Consider the following 23,044-nt stretch of genomic DNA (forward strand, 5'->3'; position numbering starts at 1 on the left):
GAAGAATGAAGAAATATTATTGTAGCTAGGTTTATAAAACCTTGTTGAAGAAATTCTATAACATTATTGATTAAAAACAATCCCCATTATGATAAAGTGCATCAAACCCCTAGTTTATTCTGAAATATCACATAAATCAGCATGAGGGTAGACTAAGTATTGACAACTTAATAAAAAAAATCCCCCATAATAAAATGTAAAGATGAACCACACTGAGCTTTCTCTGTAAAAACACTAGGAAAAAAAAAAGACATAAAAGACATTGAAGAAAGGGGATCTTAAAGAGAGTATGGTTCAAAATTGTGTAGGTCCAGTAATTTCATAGTAGCATTATTGAGTGAACACTATCAACTATCACCTTTTATGATTCTACAAACAGTAACTAAATATCTATTACAATGCCACATCTGACAATAAATAAAAGTGTATAAAATATTTTCATAAGGTTGGATAAATGCTATAATACAGATAAATTAATTAAAGGATATAAAACGGTATGTCTTCTCTCGGGTATTATTCTGCTTTTATTAAAATAAGTTCACAATCAAAATCCCCCACAGCAACTCTAGGTCTACTTTAAGATGTGAATTGATGTATACATAATGTGAGTATTACATGTATATAGTAATATAAAATCAACTAAGTGAAATCTTATTGTGTAGCTTTTCAACATAGTTAAAGGCAAGGTAAGTATTTATATATAGGTTTAATAATAGTGCTAAGGAGCCAAATTCCAAATGTAAATAATATTATAGCTTATTGAATATAAACCCCCTTTATAATTTATTTTATTATTCTAAATGTGACACTTTCCACAATATTCTGCAATTGAAATAGCAAAGACAAAAGATGTAAAAAAAAGTCATTTTGGATTTGATTTAATATTAATTATATTCCTATCATTTAGAAAAATAGCACATATTAAAAACAATTAACATGTTCAATATACTTTCTATGAAAGAAAACTACGTTTTAAAAAAGTAAACCTAAGAGCTATTAAAGTACATAAACATGCTCTACCATTAAAGGAAATTGTAATTTAACTCCTATAGTATATGAATTGACATTATTGGTTTTTCTTTTTAATTTTAATAACAATGGTAAAAAGAATATATATACTAATATATAATATATATATATATATATATATATATATATATATATGACATTCTTTTAGCAAGGGACATGGTTGCTTAATGATGATATAGTTTCTCATTGATCACACTAGAATATTAAATGCTTATTTTACTCTAAAATAACAAAAAAAATAAGACTTTATCTTTCCAAAATCATTTTGTAGTGAAATAATTGCAACTGAACATTCTGTTATAGTCAAACATTTCTTTGCGTCAGTGGGTATTTTGTATAGAAAAGGTGTGGAAACTGATGACAGCAACTGTTCTGAGAAACTTCAGCACACTGGACATTAGACCAGTGAGTCCAGGATTGCAGTTTGGCTACAAAATGATCAGTTTGTGGACCTACAGTACAACTTCAGGAATTACATGGTTATACTACATATTTTTTGCTTCTGCAAAGCTTCCATAGAGGTTTTAAGTGAATAATTATAGACATAAAATTTATTTCAAAAAATGATGATCAGAAGAGATGAGAGGTGAAACTCTATTTCCCTCACTACTTCTTCAGATGATTGTGAGATAGCAAAATAGAAATGGAAGAGCGAGGGAGCAAGTGGAGGACCTAGGAGAAGAAAGTTTATGAAAACGTGTTACTCAAGTGCCTATCTTCATTGCCTGCTAAGTAGTTAGTGCTCCTAAATGTCATCATTAGTATTTTCACAATTATTACTATAATTGAGGTTTCCTGGATACAGGATTTGGGCTCAGAAATGCCCATTTCTTTTGTGCTCATAGATCAGTTCTCATGCTTTGCCATTATTATAAACATTATTGCTTCCTATAAAAACAGACAGCAGTGTCACTCTTTCTTATAATGGCCCACTATAATTTATTACTACACAAAAACTAGTCCTAGCATTATCTGTACTAAAACACTTTACCCTTAAAATAAGCAAACATATTGAGGAAACCTATAATACTTTCAAACTATCATGCGAAGAAAAGCTTTGAGATAGGGAAAACAATAAAAGTAACTGTAGGCACTCTAAGAGATGTTAGGAAATAAAACCTTGTCAGAATTGATTTAAGTCAACTTGGTTACATTTTTAAAAAGACTAACATCAAATGGAGGCTATGATTTATGATCAATTAGTTTTGCTTTTTCTCTGGTAACAGTAATAGCAAGGTAAGAAAATGTTAACATCAGAAGAAAACCTAGCTTATTTTTCAAGAAAAAAAAAATAAAAATTATGGTAAAAATTTATTCTAGTAAATGACTACAAATACCTTACCTGTTTTAACTTAAGAAAATAAATTTTGGAGAGATTTACTGACATGAGAATTTACAAAGAAGATTATGAAATGGATGATCAGAAACAGTGTCTCAAATAGTATAATGACACTGGATTTAAAAAGTCTTGAAATTGTGCTTTAGAGTGATCCCTCAATACCAAATAATCTGAACATTAAATAATCATTCCCAAATAAAACCAACTGATTCATTCTGATTAGTTAAATTGAAGTTTATGGCTTTCCATCCACATGACATTTGGGGAAACAATACAAATATATACCTCCACACACCCTCAAGTAAAAGGACTTGCTCACTGTGGTAGTGTTGGCTGCGGATTTTTAACTGCTGACCCCAGAGATTCCAGGAATCAGGTGAGTCAGGATACAAGGCACATAATCCCCCCACACCAATAATTAAGGGCAACATACAGAGTAACTGGGCTGTGTCAAGAAAACCAGATAATAAACACATGCACACGTGTTAAGCTGCACTACTTTACAGCTCATTCTGTGCAAACACAATAATTTTCATTTCCATTTTACCAGCATGAGTTGCCCTAAGGATAGCAAAAAAGTAGAAAGACTCAGCCAGAGAGGGCAATGGGACAGGATCTTAGGAGGTGAAACACATTTCTTTCCTTTTGAAGCTATATTATGGGATTTGTAACAAGGCTGAGGGGAATAGTTCATTGCTTGAGCTTTTTAAGGTAATACCAAATAAATGGTCTGAAATAAACCAGCTGTAGTAGTAAGATGCAGAAAGTTTATGGCATGCATATAAGTTACTTTGTGCCATTGCAGCTAGGATAAAATGCATTTCTTTTTTGTTTGTCTATCATAAGGGTATTGTGCATTTGAAGAAAATTAAAGTTTCAACAAACTTTACCGTAAAAACCAGTAACTAAAACAGATCAGAGGGATAGAAAAGCCTACTTACAATTGGCTCACAGGAATTTATCAATGCTCTAAATTCATGAGATTTATAATTCCCATATAAAGAACAAAATCAGTATGCTTTTACTCTAAAAACAATATTTACATTGATTGTCCAACTCGAATTAAAAGCAACTTAATCCAAAGGAATGTAACTGTTCTGCGTAATTTAAGTATGGCAATTTTCAGTGTTTTGAGAGACCAGGAAGAAAAAGCTAGACAAGTATCCTGTAATTTGTTCATGTACACTTTGAGGACTTTTGAGTTTGTAACCTAACTCAGTGGTCGGCAAACTCATTAGTCAACAGAGCCAAATATCAATAGTACAACAATTGAAATTTCTTTTGAGAGCCAAATTTTTAAAACTTAAAACTTCTTCTAACGCCACTTCTAAAAATAGGCTCGCCCAGGCAATGGATTTTTGTGGAAGAGGCCAAAGAGCCGCATGTGGCTCAAGAACCGCAGTTTGCCGACCAAGGACCTAACCAATCTAAAATGATGAAATGTTGATATTAGAAAGGTAGTAGTTTGTGGGTACTTTTTGTGGTTTATTCTATAATGACAGCAATGAGGACAAAACAAACAATGCTCTTTGTAAATCCAGGTACTGTGTCAATATCACATCAATTTACATTTGGAATTTTTTTTTTCCCTTCAAGCTACTGTATGTCCTCTTGCATGTTAGCAACAGGTAATCAAGTTTTTACTTGAGTTACAACTAACGCTATAATTTTTAGATGCAGAGCCAATGACTGATAATGAACTATTTGACTTAAACATAATTTGGCAAGGCAATAGTGAATGCCAAAGAAAGGAATGTTTACAAGACTACCGTCATCATATGAGTATGGTCTCCATACTAATACCCATTGGAATTACTGATTAGTAATTTCCGCATTAAACTGAGCCATATTCTGGAAAAGCAAAGAATTTGGGATGATTCCTTTCATTAGAAAAAAATAAAATGAGTCTCTTTATTTGACATAAATACTTTGTTTCCTAAAAGAGTTATTTCTCTTCGAAAATATTTGTTTCAAATACTAAATTTGTTGGTATTAAAATATGGGGGGGAAGTGCTGGCTTTCTTACTGATTGGCTATCATGTAACTCCAAGATAAACAGTTTATCCTCCTGGTTGGCTGACAAAATGAAGTGAGGCATTTTACATAAACAGAGGTTGTTTCTATCTACCTGGCAGTTAGGACGGAAAAAGGGATCCTATTTAGATTTTAGCAAAGGACTAGTAATAAGAGATTTGAAGATATGCTTTGCCTTTCAGCTACGCAGAGTTGACTATAGTTCTGACTCCTGTCACATGCACTATTTGAATATAAACCACTGGTTACCCTTTGCTTTAGCTTAAGTCTGCTTAAAGGTGGCCATGCAAGAATTACTTGACGCAGAACCATGCATTTCTTTCTCTGTTTGAAATAGTTTTAATTTGCTAATTTCCGCCCCCCTAAAAAAAAATACTACTTTTGAATTATCTTTGTCAGGGGAAAGTTACCCAATTATAAATAAACCACTGCCGAAACAGAAATGGTAAAGCGAAAACACCACAACAGTTTAGAGACTTACAATGTCCATTTCCAAAATGAAGTCTTTTTTCATCTGTACCATGTTTTGACTTGTAGCCACAGAACCTAGAGGGAAATTGAGGAAAGAGAAAGCACAGGAAGAAAATATACTTAAACAATTATCTATGCTCGGAATGTACAAAGCAGAACACATAAAGTGTTTTTCTTAAACAATTAAATGCTTTAGTGAAAGTTTAATGACTTTGTATTTCCTAAATCCTCCATAGAAAGCCCCTTCCCCTGGGACCCTGTAAGGCTGCCTAATGAGGAGACATGTAGAGCTGCTTCCCACTGGGCAGACCCCTTCAGTTGAATTTTTATAATGGCCTCAGAAGGTGTTTATAGCATCAATTTTTTTAACAACTGCTATTAGAATGAATGAAGGGTAAAGTCTCCATTGTTAGTGATTAGTGCTGTTCTGGGTGAGAAAGTGTTAGGGAAATCTGGGGTGTATTTTAAGAGTGAGGGGGGAAAGTAAAAACTAGGAATGTGGTCAAAAGAGAGAAAAGATGGGGTGTGTATTAGAGAATAAGACCGGAAGTTAATGCAAAACAGAAAACCCAAACTAGAGATGAAGAAACAGAAGAAAGGGAGGGGGGGGGGAGGGGACGAAAGAAAAATCTAGAATGCAAATGGAGACATTTTGATTTGTTAACATACATTACTGAGCACACTTCAGATTTTAGCAACAATGAGGGGGGGGCAAGCAAAGCAATAATAAAAGTAAGTTATAAAACAGACTGTGAACTCACCTTCCAATCAAAACATAGGTGACAACTGTGAGGAGAATAATTGCTACAGCTGCTGAAATGGCAATCATTACCACTTGACTATTTTCACCGGAGATAGAGAAAGCTGTGAGATTGAAGAGGGGGAAAAAAAATTTAAAAGACCAGGCATTAACACATCGTAACTAAAAGCTACATGGAAAGTCTGACAAATTCAGTCATATTTATTCTGCTTTCACCTGAAATATGGCTACTGTCCGGTATTATATAGAAGTAATTCTTCAGTGAGAATGGAAAAAAAAAAACACAGACATTTGCTACAAATTTACGTGAAAATTATAATTAATGAGATTAAATATTCTGCTTCAACGGCATCCATCAAATATTACTTGAGTGTCTACTGTGTGGAATGTGCTGGACTGCTTTTCTCTATCCTCAATGGCAAGAAGCTCAGGGATACACCACAAGTTAGCAGGGGAAGGACATAGAGAACAGATACAATTTCTCACAATGAATTATAAAAGCTTATTAATTAAGCTGGTTTAGTCTCCAATATCTACATTTATTTGAAAGGTGATGTAACAGCTGTCTTATGGGCCTCAACATATGCCACCAATGCATTGTTCTCTCCCTGTATTCTCTACCTTTTCAAATGGCCCATCATTCATCTACTCACAAAGTATTGGCAAAAGTCACTCAGGAGAAAAGTCTGGCCAGCCATCAGTTTTGGTATAACTCAAGAGCTTAGGATGGTTTTAGATTTTGTAAAAGTTATAAAAAAGTCAAAACCAAAAGATTTTGTGTCTTGAACATTTTATAAAATTCAAATGTCGGTGTCTATAAATAAAATTGTTTTGGACACATTCATTCATTTGTGTATTATCTATGGCTGCTTTTATCCTATATAATAAAATCCTAATATGCAAATTGACCAAACGGCAGATTGACCGGCTGCTATGATGTGCGCTGACCACCAGGAAGGAGACACTCAACTCAGGAACTGCCCCCTGGTGGTCAGTGTGCTCTCACAGGGGGAGCTTCGCTCAGCCAGAAGCTGGGCTCACTGCTGGCAAGCAAAGCGGCGGAGGCTGGAGCCTCTCCTGCCTCCACTGCAGGCAAGCAGTAAGGAGTGAGGGGTCCTGGACTGCAAGAGCCCTGGACTGCAAGAGGGATGTCTGACTGCCAGCTTAGACCGGATCCCTGGGCCTCTAGCACTATAATAAATAGCCCAGTAGAGTGGAACAGCAGACTGTATGTATGTGTATGTATGTATATATATATATATATATATATATATATATATATATATATATATATATATATATATATGTATATATATACTGACCCTTGACCTAGACAAATGTTTTCTAGCTTTAATGTTCACACAAGCCACTGGAGTATCTTTTTTTTTTTTTTTTAAAACGCAGTTTCTATTTCAGTCTGCAGTGGGGACTGAGATTGTGCATTTCCTACAAGCTGCCAGTGACGCAGGTGAGGCTGACCACGTTTGGTGGCAAAGGTGTGGACCATAAGCATGAAGTCACCTTGTTCACTCTCTCTCCTGATGATTCTATATCCAAGTCATCACAAAGCCCTTAACAGTATCTTAGTTTATGTCTTTCTCTTCTGGATTACAATTAGAAAATCCTAATTATTCTCTATCTGCATGTCTCTCTTTTCTTGGTGACCAGAGTACTCTTTCTAAACCATGAATTTGCTTATGTCATTATAATGCATAACATTTCTGCAGGGCTCTCCACTTCAGGATAAAATGCAAATTCTGTAGCAGAAGACGTAAAGCTCATTAAATCTGTCCCCTGTCTCAATCCCCAGCTTTGCCTGCTAGCAAACTCCATAAATGTCCTATTCTAGACTTTTTAAAATACACACAGTTCCTGGAACAACCTTTTCAGTTGTTCATATTTTAACCTATATTTCTTTGGTAGTAAATGCTGAATGTACAAATGAATGAATGATGTATAAAAGAAGAGCTTAGAAGAGGAAGTTTGGTTATGTGAATGCCATCACCTCTCCAAAAGCAAGGCAATATCTTATGCTCAGCCTGATCGAAATCTACATTTGGAAGGCTTCTTTAAAATAATGCCATTTTAGGACTGGTTAAATGATGCAAATAAAGAAACATGGCTGATGGCCTGGTAGAAGTTTTGCAAGCAATTGAAAAAGGAGCTCTGAGTCTGTAGGACGGCATGCACATTCCTAACATAAACTGTTGCCGCACTTTATTCTTTCCTACCAGCGGGCTAATGTTTATACCACTGTGGCAGTCCTGGGAGCGCCTGCTTGGATCTCCCTGATGCCAAGCCTCAGTGGGCAGACAGCCTCCAGCTGCTGCACCTCCAGCATCCCCTGCAACTGAACGCACAGCACAGTCCACACTTCCTCAGCAACTACACCTGACAAGGGGACTGGAGCCAGCCCAGTCTGCCCAGGGCAGTACTCTCCTTCACTCCGGAGAGACCCATCAGATTGGCGAATCCCTCTGAACTGTCCTGCTGCCTGAATCTCCCCTCCTTCCACCCTTCTCCTTCCCTCCGTTCTTCACAGATGGCTGAGCTACATCTCAGTCTGGGCCCTGCTTGTCCACCTGTGCTCCAGCTTCTTTATTGGTTATCTGTGTTTCCCCATACAAGCTCTCATGCTTCTATCTTCACATCTGCCTCCTAAATATCTGGACTGATACACCTCTAACCATTAGCTATAGATTTGTGAATAATTTGTAAAATAACTTAACGTAGCGATTCAATGATTCAATAATACTCTATAAACATATATTATTAACTCTACCTCATGCTTTTTATTTTATACACTGTTATAACTTACAGAGAGCAGAAAGTTCTGAATTATTTGGTAAATTCTAGTCAGTTTTAAAAAAACAAAGGTTGCAAACCTAGAAGGGGAAAAATGATAGAAGAAAGAAGTGGCTGCTGTTCTGTCAAAGACAGGATGAAACTAGGACTTCTCTACCATTTCCACCAGCTCTCAATATCTATGAATCTCAGAGTCATATAAACTCAGATCATTGTTTGTTACTGAAATGAGCAAACATTTGAATAGTATTGATTAAATTTGTGTTATTGAGTTGTTTAATAATTTTATGTGGCATACTGTTAAAAACTGGTATTTTATGTCTTAGAAATTCAATTCAAATATGTTTTTCTACAAGAAAACTTCTCTCCTTGCTTTAAGTAGCATTATATTGATTTCTCTCCCTGAAATCAAATGGTTGTGAGCTCACCCTCCAGACCCAGAACATTTGGATTGGTGCTTATTTGCTGTGTGACATAATGTGATCTTGTAGGGATTAAGTGAGTTAATAAAGTAAAACACTTATTTAAAACAGTCCCAAGCACATAACAAGTGCTTAATAAATGTTGCATAATTTAGTATTGCATTTCCCCAATGAAAGCTGGGCAAAGTACACTGTTCTACAAAATCACATATGAATGTTTAATCTTGGTATAAGAATTATCTATACAGTGATCCCATTTTACCTTTGTCAGGCTGCCTTAGTAATATGGTCCCAGAGATTAAAGTTGTTGCATGTCAATGTATTAAAAACAACCAAAAGGAGGTGGGAAGCACTCAGGAGTACTAATTAATTGTCCCCAGTGTTCACCTTCTTGGATAGTAATAATATTCATGGAATCCTCCAATTCCAAAACTCAGTTTTATTCCACATATTTTTGCTTTTAAAATTCCTTGAATGTTCAAATTATGCACTGTTATTTAAACACAACACAACACACACACACACACACACACACACACACACACACACACATACACACACACACACACAATGCCTACTACACCAGGAACATTTGTAAGTACTTTACAAATAATAATTGAATCATCATAAATGCCTTATGGAGGATACAGGTACTGCCCACTGAGGGTTTTCAGACAGATGGATTGTCTGTTTTCCCAAACATGTTGGCACTCCCTGCTTTTGTGGATGTTGCTTTTATCTAGGAAAGTTCTTTGACTCTGATACTCTATGTTCTCTGTGCCTTAGTTTAACGTCCTTTTCCTTAGTATGTAAACTAGCAGGGCTGAATCAGTAGAAATCTACAATCTGAAGGTTGTAGGCTCATTGACCCCACTTATTAGCCATGCAACCTCAGAGAAAATGTAAGTTCTCTGTCATAGACCGTGTATAAAAAGAAATAATAGTATTTGAATAGCTTGCATACCAAGAACAAATAAAATATTCACTGAAATACTGTATTATACTGTTGTATACATGTATGAGTTCTAGATTCCCTACTAGCTGTGTGACTTAACTCCTCTATGTCTCAGTTTCCTCATCTGTTAAAGGAGGGTGAGGATAAGTGTAAAGCACTGATATATAAAAAGTAAAGCATTTTAAAACACTTAGAAAAATATATACTTCACTATGCCTCCATATATTTACTATAAATCAAGTTCAGAAAATGTCATCTGAATTCCAGCTCAAAAATATACTATACTCAACTAAGGAATATTTTTGTGCTATGAATGAGAACTCATATATTTTTTTAAAAATAAAACCCAGCCATAGCTGGTTTGGTTCGGTGCATAGATCATCAACCTGCAGACTGAAAGGTCCCAGGTTCGATTCCAGTCAAGACACATGCCTGGGTTGCAAATTCAATTCCTAGTAGGGGGCCTTCAGGAAGCAGCAAATCAATGATTCTCTATCATCATTGATGTTTCTCTCTCTCTCTTCCTTTCCCTCCTCTCTGAAATCAATAAAAATATATTTTAAAAACAAATAAACAGAGCAAACAGCAAGCTGTTAAACATCTAAACACAAGTCTTTTTGTGTCTACTAAATATCAATATATAACAAAGAAGAGTCTTAAATCCTTAGAGTATTTTATGAATATGTAGTTTTGATTTGTGGTTGTAATCCATCTGTGTAGAGGACAAACTTAAAGTATGTGTGCATTTTTGACTGCATGGGTGGCCGGCACCTCTAACCCCTAAGCTGTTCAAAAGTCAACTATATATCATTTTTATTTTAAAAAATGGAGTAAGAATTGATTTTATCCTTTTCCCCTTAAAGCAATGGACACTTTTTTTCTCATCTATATTTAAAGTCTGGAAGAATTCTATGATGAAGCAGTAAGAATAAGTTTCTATATACATTTTAAAAAATCAAACTGTGTGACAACTTTAAAAAAAAATAACTGGAGAGGGCTATGTTAAAAAGGTTGTATCCTATTTTTATCTGCTCTTTCTCAAGCAATGTAAGTATTGCAAATATAAAACTTATTCAGTGCCCTAACCGGTATTGCTCAGTGAATAGAGTGTTGGCCTGCAGACTGAAGGGTCCCAGATTTCATTCCAGTCATGGGCATGTACCTCAGTTGCCGGCACATCCCTTGCAGGGTGTGGGTAGGAGGCAGCTGATCAATGTCTCTCTCTGATTGGTGTTTCTAACTCTCTATCCTTCTGCCTTTCTCTCTGTAAAAAAATTAATAAAATATATTTAAAATTTAAAAAAACTTATTTGGCAAAAATCCTAAGAATCTGCAGTTTTAAAATGAAATATTGCTTAAGTCTCAGAACTGAAGCCTCATGAAAAGTTCATGTATAAGACAACCACAGTGATGTCTGTGATAAATAATTACATTAGAATTTTAGAAAGTGTTATTGTTTTGACAAATTTACTTATCAGACAGGGTTAGTGCTAATGAAGAACATAAGATTAGATTGATATGGCAAAAGAGTGCATCAGCATAAAGTTTTATCTAATGGCAATCTGACATTCCTATTTTCAATATGCCTAATTTATAGCACCTGATTAAAAAAACAACAACATTTGCTTTTGTTATTTCTGTGATTTGGGATCATTCTTGCTGAATCGAATATAGCTTTTGTTGTTAATTCTAATAACCACGTAAAATCTTGATAAAAGAAAAGCTATAATCATTTCAAAGAAAGAAACTAGCTTAGTACCTCTTAAAATTGTGAAAGGATTTAGAATTTCTAATGCTAAACTGAATAATATTTTGTCATATAAAATATTCAATTTGTTTCAAACATTGTTCATGTGCACATCCACGGTATTTTACAGCATTTTGTTTCCAGTATCCTCAGAGAGAGGTTTCTCTGTGCTCATTCCATCACGGGAGGATTAGGGGAGGGCCTGAGTACAGATTTGTGTATTTCAGGATGGCAGCTCTCCTCCAAATAGAATCGTCAGGTTTCAACTGTGAGCCAATGACTTCTAAAAACACTAGAATCTCAATACTTTGCAGAATGTACAGCTTGTTATTATAAGGCGCATTTCAGATGGTCTGACAAAAAGTGTGCCATAAAATATTTAGTCTAGCACATTAACTCAAACAGTGTTTATATATATATATTTTTTGTTAATCAAGAATGTTTCTATTAGGTATAAAATTTGAGCATAAAATTTTACCATACCAATAACAATGTAATTTGATGTCAGAAACAAAATAATTGTATAATAGAAAATATAGGTGCCATGGGAGAATGACAAATTAGAACAGTCAAAGGAGATTACTTGGCTTCCTTTCAGGGGAGGGCTGGGAATTATTACATCCTTCCGGGATAAGCTGTTTCTAAAAGGTGTTCACCTTTGATTCTGGGCTATTTTACAGCTGTGAGTTTAAGTTGAAGAGAATTTATAGTGATGCATATGATTTTTTCATCACAGTTACAGCAACACGTATTCAATAGAGATAAAAGTGATATGTGCTATGGATGAGATAATTACACTTATTTTCCTATGGAATATTCACCAGTTTGGGATTTATTGTCAAGTTTAAGTATTGCTGATTACTTATACACATATACAAATATGTTTGTATATATTTGTATATATGTGTATATGAATCTGTCCTTTAAATTTTCCTTTGAACCAATTTTAACCTTTTATTAGTAATATTAAGTCAAATAAAAATTTAGCTTGTGTTCATTTTATATTAACACCACAGCCATGATTTTATCTTTTTAAAAATATATATTTAACAAGAAAACTCTTCTAACATGAAGAAATTTAATTTAAAGAAAATGAAAATATTATTAGGAGAATGTTTGTAAATTTTAGATCAGTTTTAGCCAAATTTGGGGTCAAACAGATGGAATTATTCAAATAGTCATAAATCAGATTTTAAAAAAATCCTTAATCTTCAAATAATACAAGGTTGACTGTGTTAAGGATTGAAACAAACTTAATATCTTCATGGATCAGAAAGTTTTGTCAATCAATAGTTGAACCTGGAATATCTGTATTAATGGGTATTGGAAGTGTGTTACCATACTACTTAATGTTCCTAAGAACAATTTATGTCTAATAGGAAACCAGAAGCATTCCAGGCATTATATGTTTTATTTTTAAAAGAACAAACCACAGATGTACATACAAACACAAATGCTCAGATCCAATGCTATGCAAATTGTTCAATGTTCCTAGCAGTATACTTTCAATGTATCACACTTAGTTAAAATGTAGAGTGAGAGTGAAATGTCAGACACCTTTGGATCATCTTCCCTCCCCCCAATCACAGTACATTGAAGTAATACATACAGTCTGGACTTGTTTCAAACTCAAACTTGCGACTGTTGGTCCCATATCCAGCTGCTGTCCGGGCTCGGATTTGGAATACATAAGTAGTGTCAGGCTTGAGGCTATTGATGGTAACATTTGTGCCTCTTGCCCTCAGAATGGTATAACTTGTCTCTTGCTCCTGCTTTGAGGTAAGAAAGATCAAGTTAAAATCAAATCTTCATAAGGTATTAAGTGGTAAAATGTAAACCACTCAAAACTATTTTAAAATGTAGCAGAGGAGAAATAAAAGAGAGATGATAATCATTTCACTCTCTGAAGTTATTTTGTAGAAAAAAAAAACATTTAGAGTTTCCTACTTTGCATATAATAATTTGTGTCCTGCACATAAAGGAAGAACGTTAGTTTTCATTCTTGCCAATTAGTGAATCTCTGGACAAAAATAAATCTATTCTCTTAAAGCACAAGGCTGACATTTTCAACCTGATTAAAAGAATAGATTTTCAAAGAGGAAAATACTCCTTTGCATTGTTCCTAATAGAAATGTCCCACAGATTCTCAGATAGGAAATATTTTATCAATTGTAAACTATTAAACTTAAAAAGATCAAAGTTCTATATATAGCTTTACATTAATAACTTCATCAGCATCAATTGAGTTGTATTATATTTGCATTGTCTTGAAGTCATAGTTATTTAACAGTAACACAAATCCTCAGGTTGAAGTCTAGAAATATTTTCCCAAAGAATCTCATCTAATGGAATCAATGCATTGTACATGAGCAGGTTCACATTACACATCAATAATAAAGTGTTTTTTGTGTGTGTCAAGCTTTGTTTAAAAAAATGAATTTACACAAAATCTCATTTTTTCTCTCTAACATATATTAATATCTCCTGAGCACCTTATGGAGAGCCCGTTTTTGAGCATGATGAACTGTCCCTGTGTCTGGGGTGGGGTCTGGAGTGGGAAAGATGAAATAATGGTTGTCCTCAGCCAACACTAGATCGAACGTTGCAGAAATAAGGTTGTATGTAGGTTACATATACTTTTTTGTTAAAGATGTTGGTTATGATAGACTTGGAGTTGATATATTTAATAATGACGAGAGATAATATATTTATTTTATAAAAAATTATTTTATTTGTTAAAAAAACTTTCATAGAATGAAATATTACAATATTTCATAGAGTGAAATATTACAGTATTTCTAAGTGTCATATATATGGAAGTTATTTTGAAATTTATGTATGTATGATATAAATAGATATGTATTTAATAATATTACATAAGTGTATCAAATTTAGAAATGCATAGGGAATAGTAAATAGATTTAGACTTTTTTCCCCCTGCACTGGTTAATATTGCTTAAAAATAACCATGTGTTATGCTTTGTTTGTGGAGAAAAAAATAAGTTCAGAATATTTTTTTATATTTGCAAAAGATATGAATTTAGATTCATCATTTTTTCAAATGGCCCCATATATCTAAAAGGTGGGTGCTTTGTGGTTCTGCTACCAGGTCTGAACTGAGGCACATTATTACTTTTCTTTTTATTTTGTTGCATCAGCTATGATATGGATTCTTGTGTTTTCACAGGCTTTGTCACACTTTCAAAAATAGAAGATCATGATCACATGAGTATATGACAGTGCCCTAATGGATCACAGAAAACTAGGAGATAATGTATTTATACTGTGATTTGGCCCAATGAAGTTCATTACGTCTCTATTCCTTTTAATGAAATGAGACATACCTTTTCTGTGTGTGGCGTGAATGGTGGGGGAAGGGTGGAAGAAGAGAATGGCATGATATCTGTGAAATATGCTAACTTCAATAAAGAAAATACCTACATTTGCAAAAAAAAATTCATACATTATGCCTTTTGTGCAATTGATCATACTTAATAATCCATTATCATGTGGAGGTAGGGAGGTAATGCAGGGAAAAACATACTAATGAGAAGCCATGGTTGCCAGGATTCAAAACAGGGACCTAATGTTCATTAGCAGTGAGGATATGAGAAATGCTAATAACTTCACTGACTCCAAGTTGTTGTTTTTAATTTGTAAAAAAGCCTTTTTTCTCACTTTCACAGGATTTTCAGACAGCTCCAAGTTAAATAATGTATGCAAACATTTTCTATAAATATCAACTACAATATAATGTACAATTTATTTTTATTCACTTTAAAATACTTTGTAAACTGCAACAAATACACAAATATTCTGTGTTCATATTAGTAGCTATAGACCCACCCAGCCCTGATGATGAGGTTTGAATATATCTTGCTTCCAAAACTCACATCCATTTATAACCAGGGAGAAATAAGTTCTATTTAGTGATGAAATGTCTCAGTCTAAATTCTATTATACTTATAAATTAACCATGTACCTAGTTTTGCAACTTTATTATGGAACCACAATTTTATGATGTGAGACAGACTTACATACCCACTCCCATCTTCTAAATTTCATTGTACAAAGCCAAGAAAACTTTTCTTTGTCAGTTTAATAATAATACAGGAGGTTTTTTTTTTGTTTGTTTGTTTTTAGTTCAATGTTTCTATTAAATAAAATTCATGTGAATGCATAGATCAAGTAATGATGCTTTCAGACAATAAACTAAGGAATAATTAATCAATAGGTTAAACAATAGACTAAGGAATAATTAATCAATGGGTTAAGGAATCTCTATGAAATAGTTGGTAGAGCAACAGGTCTTGATGTGGAAGGACATAAATGTCATTTCTAATAACTAGATGTCTTAAGTTTGGTGGTAACATCTCTGCTATTGCTCATTGAAGTTGAACCGGAGGATATTCCACACAATAATTTCTAAACCCCTTTTTACCTATAAATCAAAAAAGTAGCATGTGACTACAGATTTAAACAAAGCACTGCCTCTTTGTAGCAATGTCATTTCTTTTGTAAGAGAACAGCTTACGAGTAGGTAACTTCCTTTCTTACACAATCCAACTCTATCACATTGTCTCCCCACCTTTTCATAATATTTGACCTCGTAGTCCAATATGATCCCATTAGGGTGTTCAGGTTCTTGCCAGGATAAAGAGATGCTGTTTCCGGATGTCCGGTCCTTCTTAATTGTCATGACAGGTGATGGAGCTGTGAAGAGAGGATGGAGAGTCACAGGAGGGGGCAAATTAATCAGCTTGTGAATGTGGTAAAGAGGATCAGAGAGCAAAGGGAATAGCAAATGGAGTCTATCATTGTTCTAATTTTTGGCAAGAAAACACTATTTCCATTTCAAAGGCTCTTGAGTATTAATCTGGCCCCATATCAAGCCTCGGCAGCTGGATTATAGCCCTGGTACATACAGGCCTATGGAAAATGAGCTGAGATTTTCAGCTGCTGGTGGAATAGTGGCAAGTGAGCAGATGTTTTCAATCTGCTACTCTAATGTAAGCAATGAAATATATTTGATATATTAAAATAAGAACAAAACATCATGACTACCTATTTGTTATAACATTGCAAAATTATTAATACCAGATTCTTCAGCTCATTGATAACATTTTCATCCACAACTCTGTAAGAGGACTGGAATCCATTATGCACAAGGAGTCCCAAGGTATCAATAGGTAATAATAATATTGAGTGTATTGTAAAACAGATAAGATTTAGGACATACAGTAGGACATATCTTGACTACTGACAAAAATCTAATGAATAAAAACATATACAAGAAAAATGTAGCAATCTTATGCTTTAACATTTTTTTATTTCCTTAAAATACTTAATAAGAACTACCAATGAAATGACTGTTGTTTGTACCACAACTCTCAACCTATATTGTGAAGTTTTCTAATGGGTAGTGACTCAATATTTGTTATGTTTCACTATGCATTATCAAAAGAATAGAACATGAATAAAAACCATCTGTTTGGATCAGATATCAGAGGGTCACCTTCATTTCTGAAGGAAGATTAAATATATTTTAAGTGATATCCTACTTCAAATCATTCCACTAAAAAGAAAAACCCATACTCTCCATCAATGCACTTCTGGTTTCAAATCTCAATCTTGGTACATTGGCAACAGAAATATCTCACTTGAGGTTCAGTGGCTTTCTGCTTTTATGGAATCCAGCACAACACATTAAAAACATGAAAAAAAATCAAGAATTTTTAGGTACATTAACTGCTGAATTGTTTTCATTGCTATGGGACCTATTTTCTCATCAATTTTTCTCAAATTAAAGACTATTAAAACCCTGTATTTGTATTTCCCACAATGGCTAGCAGACTTGTTGATTTGATGTTTCTGTGATTATCACATGCCAACCTTCACATATATAACTGAGGAGACAGAAAGAATCTGTGTAGACAGGAATGGGATCATGGGGGAAGGGGGAAGTAGAACCCAGCTAGGTGGAGTTACTAAGACTAGATGGAGACGGAGATGTAAGCTTTAAAATGTATGATTATTACTAAGATGGGCAGTTTGCAGATCACAAGGCAGTGAGGCATATAACCAATCCCAATAATGTTACTAAGACAGAGTTTTTTTGAGAGGACCAATCAGAAGCTAGCAAGGCACGTATTTAGTCCTAGACAAACAAACAAACAAACAAACAAAAACCACACATTTTTCTCTTCCTCTCTCTCCTCTCTCCTCTTTCTCTGGTTTGTGCTGGGTTCCATGAGCTGTGCTCCCCCACGCAGCCAATGGAAACTCTGGACACTAGCCTGCTTTTGGAATCCTCTCTATAGCTTTTCCAGGACCAGCTTCTCTCAATAGAATTTGCTTCTGCTATCTGTTTTTGTACATGAATTCATTATTGGATTTTGTGAGACAACAAACTTGGACCCAAAGACCCAACTTTGGTCTCACAGCCTCTCGTTTAAAGTGTTCCTGTTTATAAATGCCCTTACCTTTTATTCCTCACGTGAAAATAGTTTCAGTAAGCCTGCCTCATGACACTTTATTGGAAAATGTGAACCTAAATGAAGACTCCATTGCAATAAATTTCCCATTCTTCTATCTCCGAACTTATAAAATCTGCTTAAGAACTCTTAAAACTAAAGCATCATTACTTTGATTGGTTGCCCTGGGAAAGATTTTGAACCTTTTGCCAAGGAAAAATGGAAGTCTTGCTTTTCTGATGGAAAAGTAAATTAATTTCCTTATTTACTTTTTGCTCCTATTAATAATTAATATCCTTTCATGAAACATCATTTTCCATTGATGTTTGCTTTTTTAAAATTCAATACTATTTTGTTATAATAAAAATTTGACTCACAACACTCCCATTCCTCACCCCTGGGTGGTTGCTGCTCTGAGATTGATTCTAAGCAAAGGGTAATTTATTTTGGTTATATTTAGTTGAAATTTTATAAACATACTTAATAAGTATAAACATATCACTGAGCCATAAATAATGGATTTGTTAAATCATTGAGAATAATTTTATTTTTATGTATTCTAATACTTAGAAAAAGCAAGTCATTATCCAATCACTAATATAAAAATCTCTGCTCTAATGCCCTTGGAACCAAATTTTGCTTTTTATACAAAAAAATGGAGAAATATCACAAATTTTCCTGCTGAAAGAAACCCATTTTAGAGTAACTAATGTATGCTTACAGAGAATTTCAAATAAACTAAATGTTGTAAAACTTTCCTGGTAAAACCATAGAGACCCTATATTCATTCCATATCACCTTAAATATGATTTATTTTCCTTAAGGGTTAAAATACATTTTCAAAGAAGCTTTGCAAATTACCAGGTATAGCATCTCTCCTTAAAGAGAAAGAGAAAGCAATTCATATCAAAGAACAATTGTGGCTAGGATTGAATTAACTTTTTCAGGAAAGCTTTGCAGGCTGTTTTGGGGATCTACCCACATTTTACTGCTTCTGCATGAGCAAGACTTTATAACTGTTGAAATTCTTCAAAAGTCTTTGAGCAAGCTGCAGACCCTATTGGACTGTAATAAATAGCCTTTTGTAATTCCACACTTACTTAAGCAGAGTCAATTGCTCAAAGCTTGTGTCATCTCTAAGTTAAATGAACCTTTTCTGATTGCTGCTTTTAGGCCCCTGTTAAGTCATTTGTTCTGCTCTTTTAATATAACCCCTCGCCCCTGTGTTGGATGCTTTTTCACAGTCTCACCACAGTGCACCAGCTGGAATCCCGGTGTATTTGGGTAATGCTCATCAATATTTTATTATTAATAAATAATTAACAGAATTATTTTTCTCTCCTCTAATAAATAATTTGAAGACATAATAAAATCAGCAGAAAAATAGAAATTTTATGAGCAATCTACTATATCCATGCTTTCTAAAAAGTTTTCTAGAACTCATTTTTAACTCATGACTTGAAGTATAATTTATCCATACTTCCACATGTGCTTAATACATCTTACAATAATAGGTAAAATCAGTGGTACAGATTATGTTTATTTTTAGCTATTCTTCATGTATCAAAGGGTGATTTTTCAATGTACTAATTTTCAAAATCCACAGAAATTCCTTAAGTTTTATTTCTGTCTAAAGTAACATGATACTTTATGTAATGTACATCATAAAATAGTTTTGATTTATTTTATCCTTATTTCTCAGCTTTTAAAATTTGTGATTTGAAAGAATGGTGGGTAATGGTCATATGAAATAAAAAAGAAATCTATCTTCAAACTAGAGAAATACTCATAACAACAATGAAAATTTATATAGGAGGAGAAGGCACAGGTTTTCCCAGGCAAAATGCTGTTATACATGCTAAATTTGCAATTATTGGTGAGCATCTTAATAACCTAGGATTAAGAGTTTAAATCTGGTGCATCTTTTATGTACCTTAAATGATACAAGCGATTTCCCTCTTATTAAGAGGAAGAGGTTGAAAACACAATAGGCTATTGTGAAAATGGCCAGGCAGTTATGAAGTTTAGTAAATGGACATTTTTGCAGGGGGGGAAAAAGGAAGAAACTGCTAACCAGGAAAATTTAACAGTAAGAAGCTAATTCTTTTTAGTAAGTTAATAGCCCACTTTACCATAATATATTGGTGTGTAATATACATCTTTGTTATATTGATCCTATATACAATAATAAAGAACTAATATGCTAATTAGACCAAACAGCAGAATGACCATCCGGACAACCTTCCAGATAACACCAGGGCTGTGAGGGCTGAAGCCCTTGTATGAATTTCATTCGTCAGGCCTCTAGTTGGTATATAACAGGGAACAAATATTTGATTCTTAGCTTTTCCTATTCTGGGTACAATCTGATATATGCATCTTCAGAAAATACAGAAAGGAAACATGATATATCAGGTAGAATGAAATGAAATATATTTTAATTAAAATATTTCTTTAAGCAAATGCAAATAGAAGAGGAAGACAGTGAAGGTTAGGAGGGAGTGGTGAAGGTTAGGGAGGTTCATGGATCACAAAGTTAATCATCCCCATGAAGCTTTCTTCAGCTAACTTCTGAAACATTCTGAGCATCTCAGTATTAAAATACTTCTGAGCATGTTGTGTTGCTATGGACAAGCTCATGGCTGTTTCAGTTCCTTCCTCTTTAAATTTTTTCTTTGGTCATGACATAGGACTAGACAGATAATTTCACCCTATGTTATCTAGTAATATGTGTTTCACACAAAAAAATATTAAATGTTTTTTGTTGTTTTTGTTCTAAAGAGATGGAACTTTCTAGGACCAAAGGTTAAATTATATTCGCTGAGTGTTTTGTTCTCTAATTCAGGCCCTTGTAGTGGCAGTCTCATGAATCAGTGATGCAATGACTGGTCCAAAAGACAGAGACATAGAGAAGTATAACCCTCAATAATTAATTATAGAATCCTCATTTACTTATAGGTTTTCTCTCATTGTCAATGTAACCTGAGACATTGACTGCATCTAATGAAAGAATAGAAAAACAAATGACAATAGGAAGCACAAAATTAGGTTGACAAATGTTCCCATGTAAAGGGATCAGGTTAGAAATGGGGCTTATGTAGTTCACAATTTGTATTAGAACCCCACTCTGTCTTTGTGCATGCCACATCTACTGACAGATGTGAAAAGGATTCGCTGCTTTATTTGTGGTGTTTTTAAGCTATATTTACCATTACTCAGCAACTAAAATATGACCCAGGCTTAGAATAAGGAAGGAAAGCCTTCAAATTTCAACTCCTAAAGGATCTGGCTTGGTTAGTTTGTCTTTATTAGTTCTTTCTGAGTTTGGGAATTTTTAATGAACCTCTGAGGTATCTCTGTTGTTTTAGAGAGCAGGCAAGTTAAATAACAAAAAGGGCTCAATATCTCTTTTCTATATGAGCTAAAGCTTTTAAAAATTATCTCCATGAGAAAATATCATGCAGTAAATGGTTGGAAGACTTTTTTAAAATCAGACATGCCTTTAAAAGCATTACTCACTTATTTTTCATTACATTGTAACATTCATTATAATGCCCACATAAGAACACTTCCTTCTCAGTTTTTTCAGAAGTGAACACTTCTATTAGATCCAGAAATACTGTTGGGTTTGAATTAGCATAATCATCCATAGCTTAATGTTTTCCATCTCACCACCCCTACTCTAATTTCCTCACCCTGTCCTTCTCCAGAATATCCTGTTTGGGTCCTAAGAATTACCATTTTTACAGTTTGCTCAGTTTGGATTTCAGAACTGTACTTCTTTCAGAATTGTACTCCCTCTCCAACAACATTGCATGCCAATCAGCTCCAACATCTGAAAACTGATGAGTTTTCTTTCTGGTTTTCCAATCCTGACTTAGTTCAAACCCTTGCCATTTTTCATGTGCATTGTATTCTGTGCTTTTCATCTCATTCTTTTCAGAACTTCAACTTTCTACATAGTTTGATGATTTACAATTTTATAAAGTGAATGAATCATAAAGCCTCCCTTCCTTCCAAATATCATTTCAAATCTGATTTTCTAAACTTATTACCTAAGAAAACGCTTTAAAAGGATGGTCTAACAGTCAATATTTTTAAGAGGTTGATATCAGAAAACTCACAAATTAGGAAAATCCTAGACTACAATAGAATACATAGCCTGAAATTCATTAGGTTTAAGTTATAACTTCTCATAAGACTGAAAAATGCATACCAGATTTATCAGTTTTTATTCTTCTTTCAAAGCTACAGTTGTAAAGAATCCCTTTGGTCATCTTCTTGCCATGTGCTTGTTGGACTCACTGTCTGACATACAAGATACCATAAGGCTGCACCCCACTTCAAATAGTAGGTGCCCTGGTTACTCACAGATTCTGTCCAATTTGATTACAAATAGGAGGCTGCCAAGGCCCCCTCTCAGGTTTGATTAATTTGCTAGAGCAGATCACAGAACTCAGAGATCACTGACATCCATTTACTGGTTTAATAAAGGATCTGATAAGGAGTACAGATGAATAGCCAGAGGAAGTGATACAAAGGGAAAGGCCTGGGAGGTACCTTGGGCAGAGCTTCCATCCCTATGCAGTTGGTATAGATCACCCTCCAGTGTGTGGATGTGTTCAGTCACCTAGAAGCTCATAGAATCTCATGCTTTTGGGATTCTTATGAAGGCTTTGTCCATATTTTAGGGGAAAAAAATGATCCTTTGATTTGCTGAGTCATTTTAAGAGTATTTTTCTCTCTTTTGGGCCTTTGTGGGACCATAAATGCTCTCAACATGTCTGCAGGGACGCCATACATTGATATACAAGTCAATGAGAATCATAGCTGGTTAATCATTTAAATGTGTGTGTGTGTGTGTGTGTGTGTGTGTGTGTGTGTGTGTGTGTTAGCCTAATGTTCTTTCTTTACACAGATGATATGTTGCTGCTGAAGGGTCTGGTTGTCCTTTATTCTTAATATAATACACTCAAATTCAACTACAATATATAGAGGGCATTATTTTC

The 23,044-nt window shown here is 34.2% G+C and overlaps 1 protein-coding gene across 2 annotated transcripts in view; it reads right to left on the reverse strand.

The window, feature by feature from the left end:
* EPHA3 (EPH receptor A3) overlaps positions 1-23,044 on the reverse strand; it is a 342,182-nt gene that overhangs the window by 62,371 nt on the left and 256,767 nt on the right. The window contains exons 6-9 of one of the 2 annotated variants that reach the window (XM_036446292.2): positions 16,151-16,275; positions 13,172-13,334; positions 5,635-5,737; positions 4,884-4,948 (exon numbers count right to left, since the gene is read on the reverse strand). In XM_036446292.2, coding sequence (XP_036302185.1) covers positions 4,884-4,948; positions 5,635-5,737; positions 13,172-13,334; positions 16,151-16,275 — 456 coding nt within the window. The remainder of the gene's footprint in view (positions 1-4,883; positions 4,949-5,634; positions 5,738-13,171; positions 13,335-16,150; positions 16,276-23,044) is intronic. The other variant, XM_036446293.2, reaches the window with a different exon arrangement.

Source organism: Pipistrellus kuhlii, unplaced genomic scaffold, assembly GCF_014108245.1.
Source record: "Pipistrellus kuhlii isolate mPipKuh1 unplaced genomic scaffold, mPipKuh1.p scaffold_m20_p_2, whole genome shotgun sequence".
Taxonomy (NCBI): Eukaryota; Metazoa; Chordata; class Mammalia; order Chiroptera; family Vespertilionidae; genus Pipistrellus; species Pipistrellus kuhlii.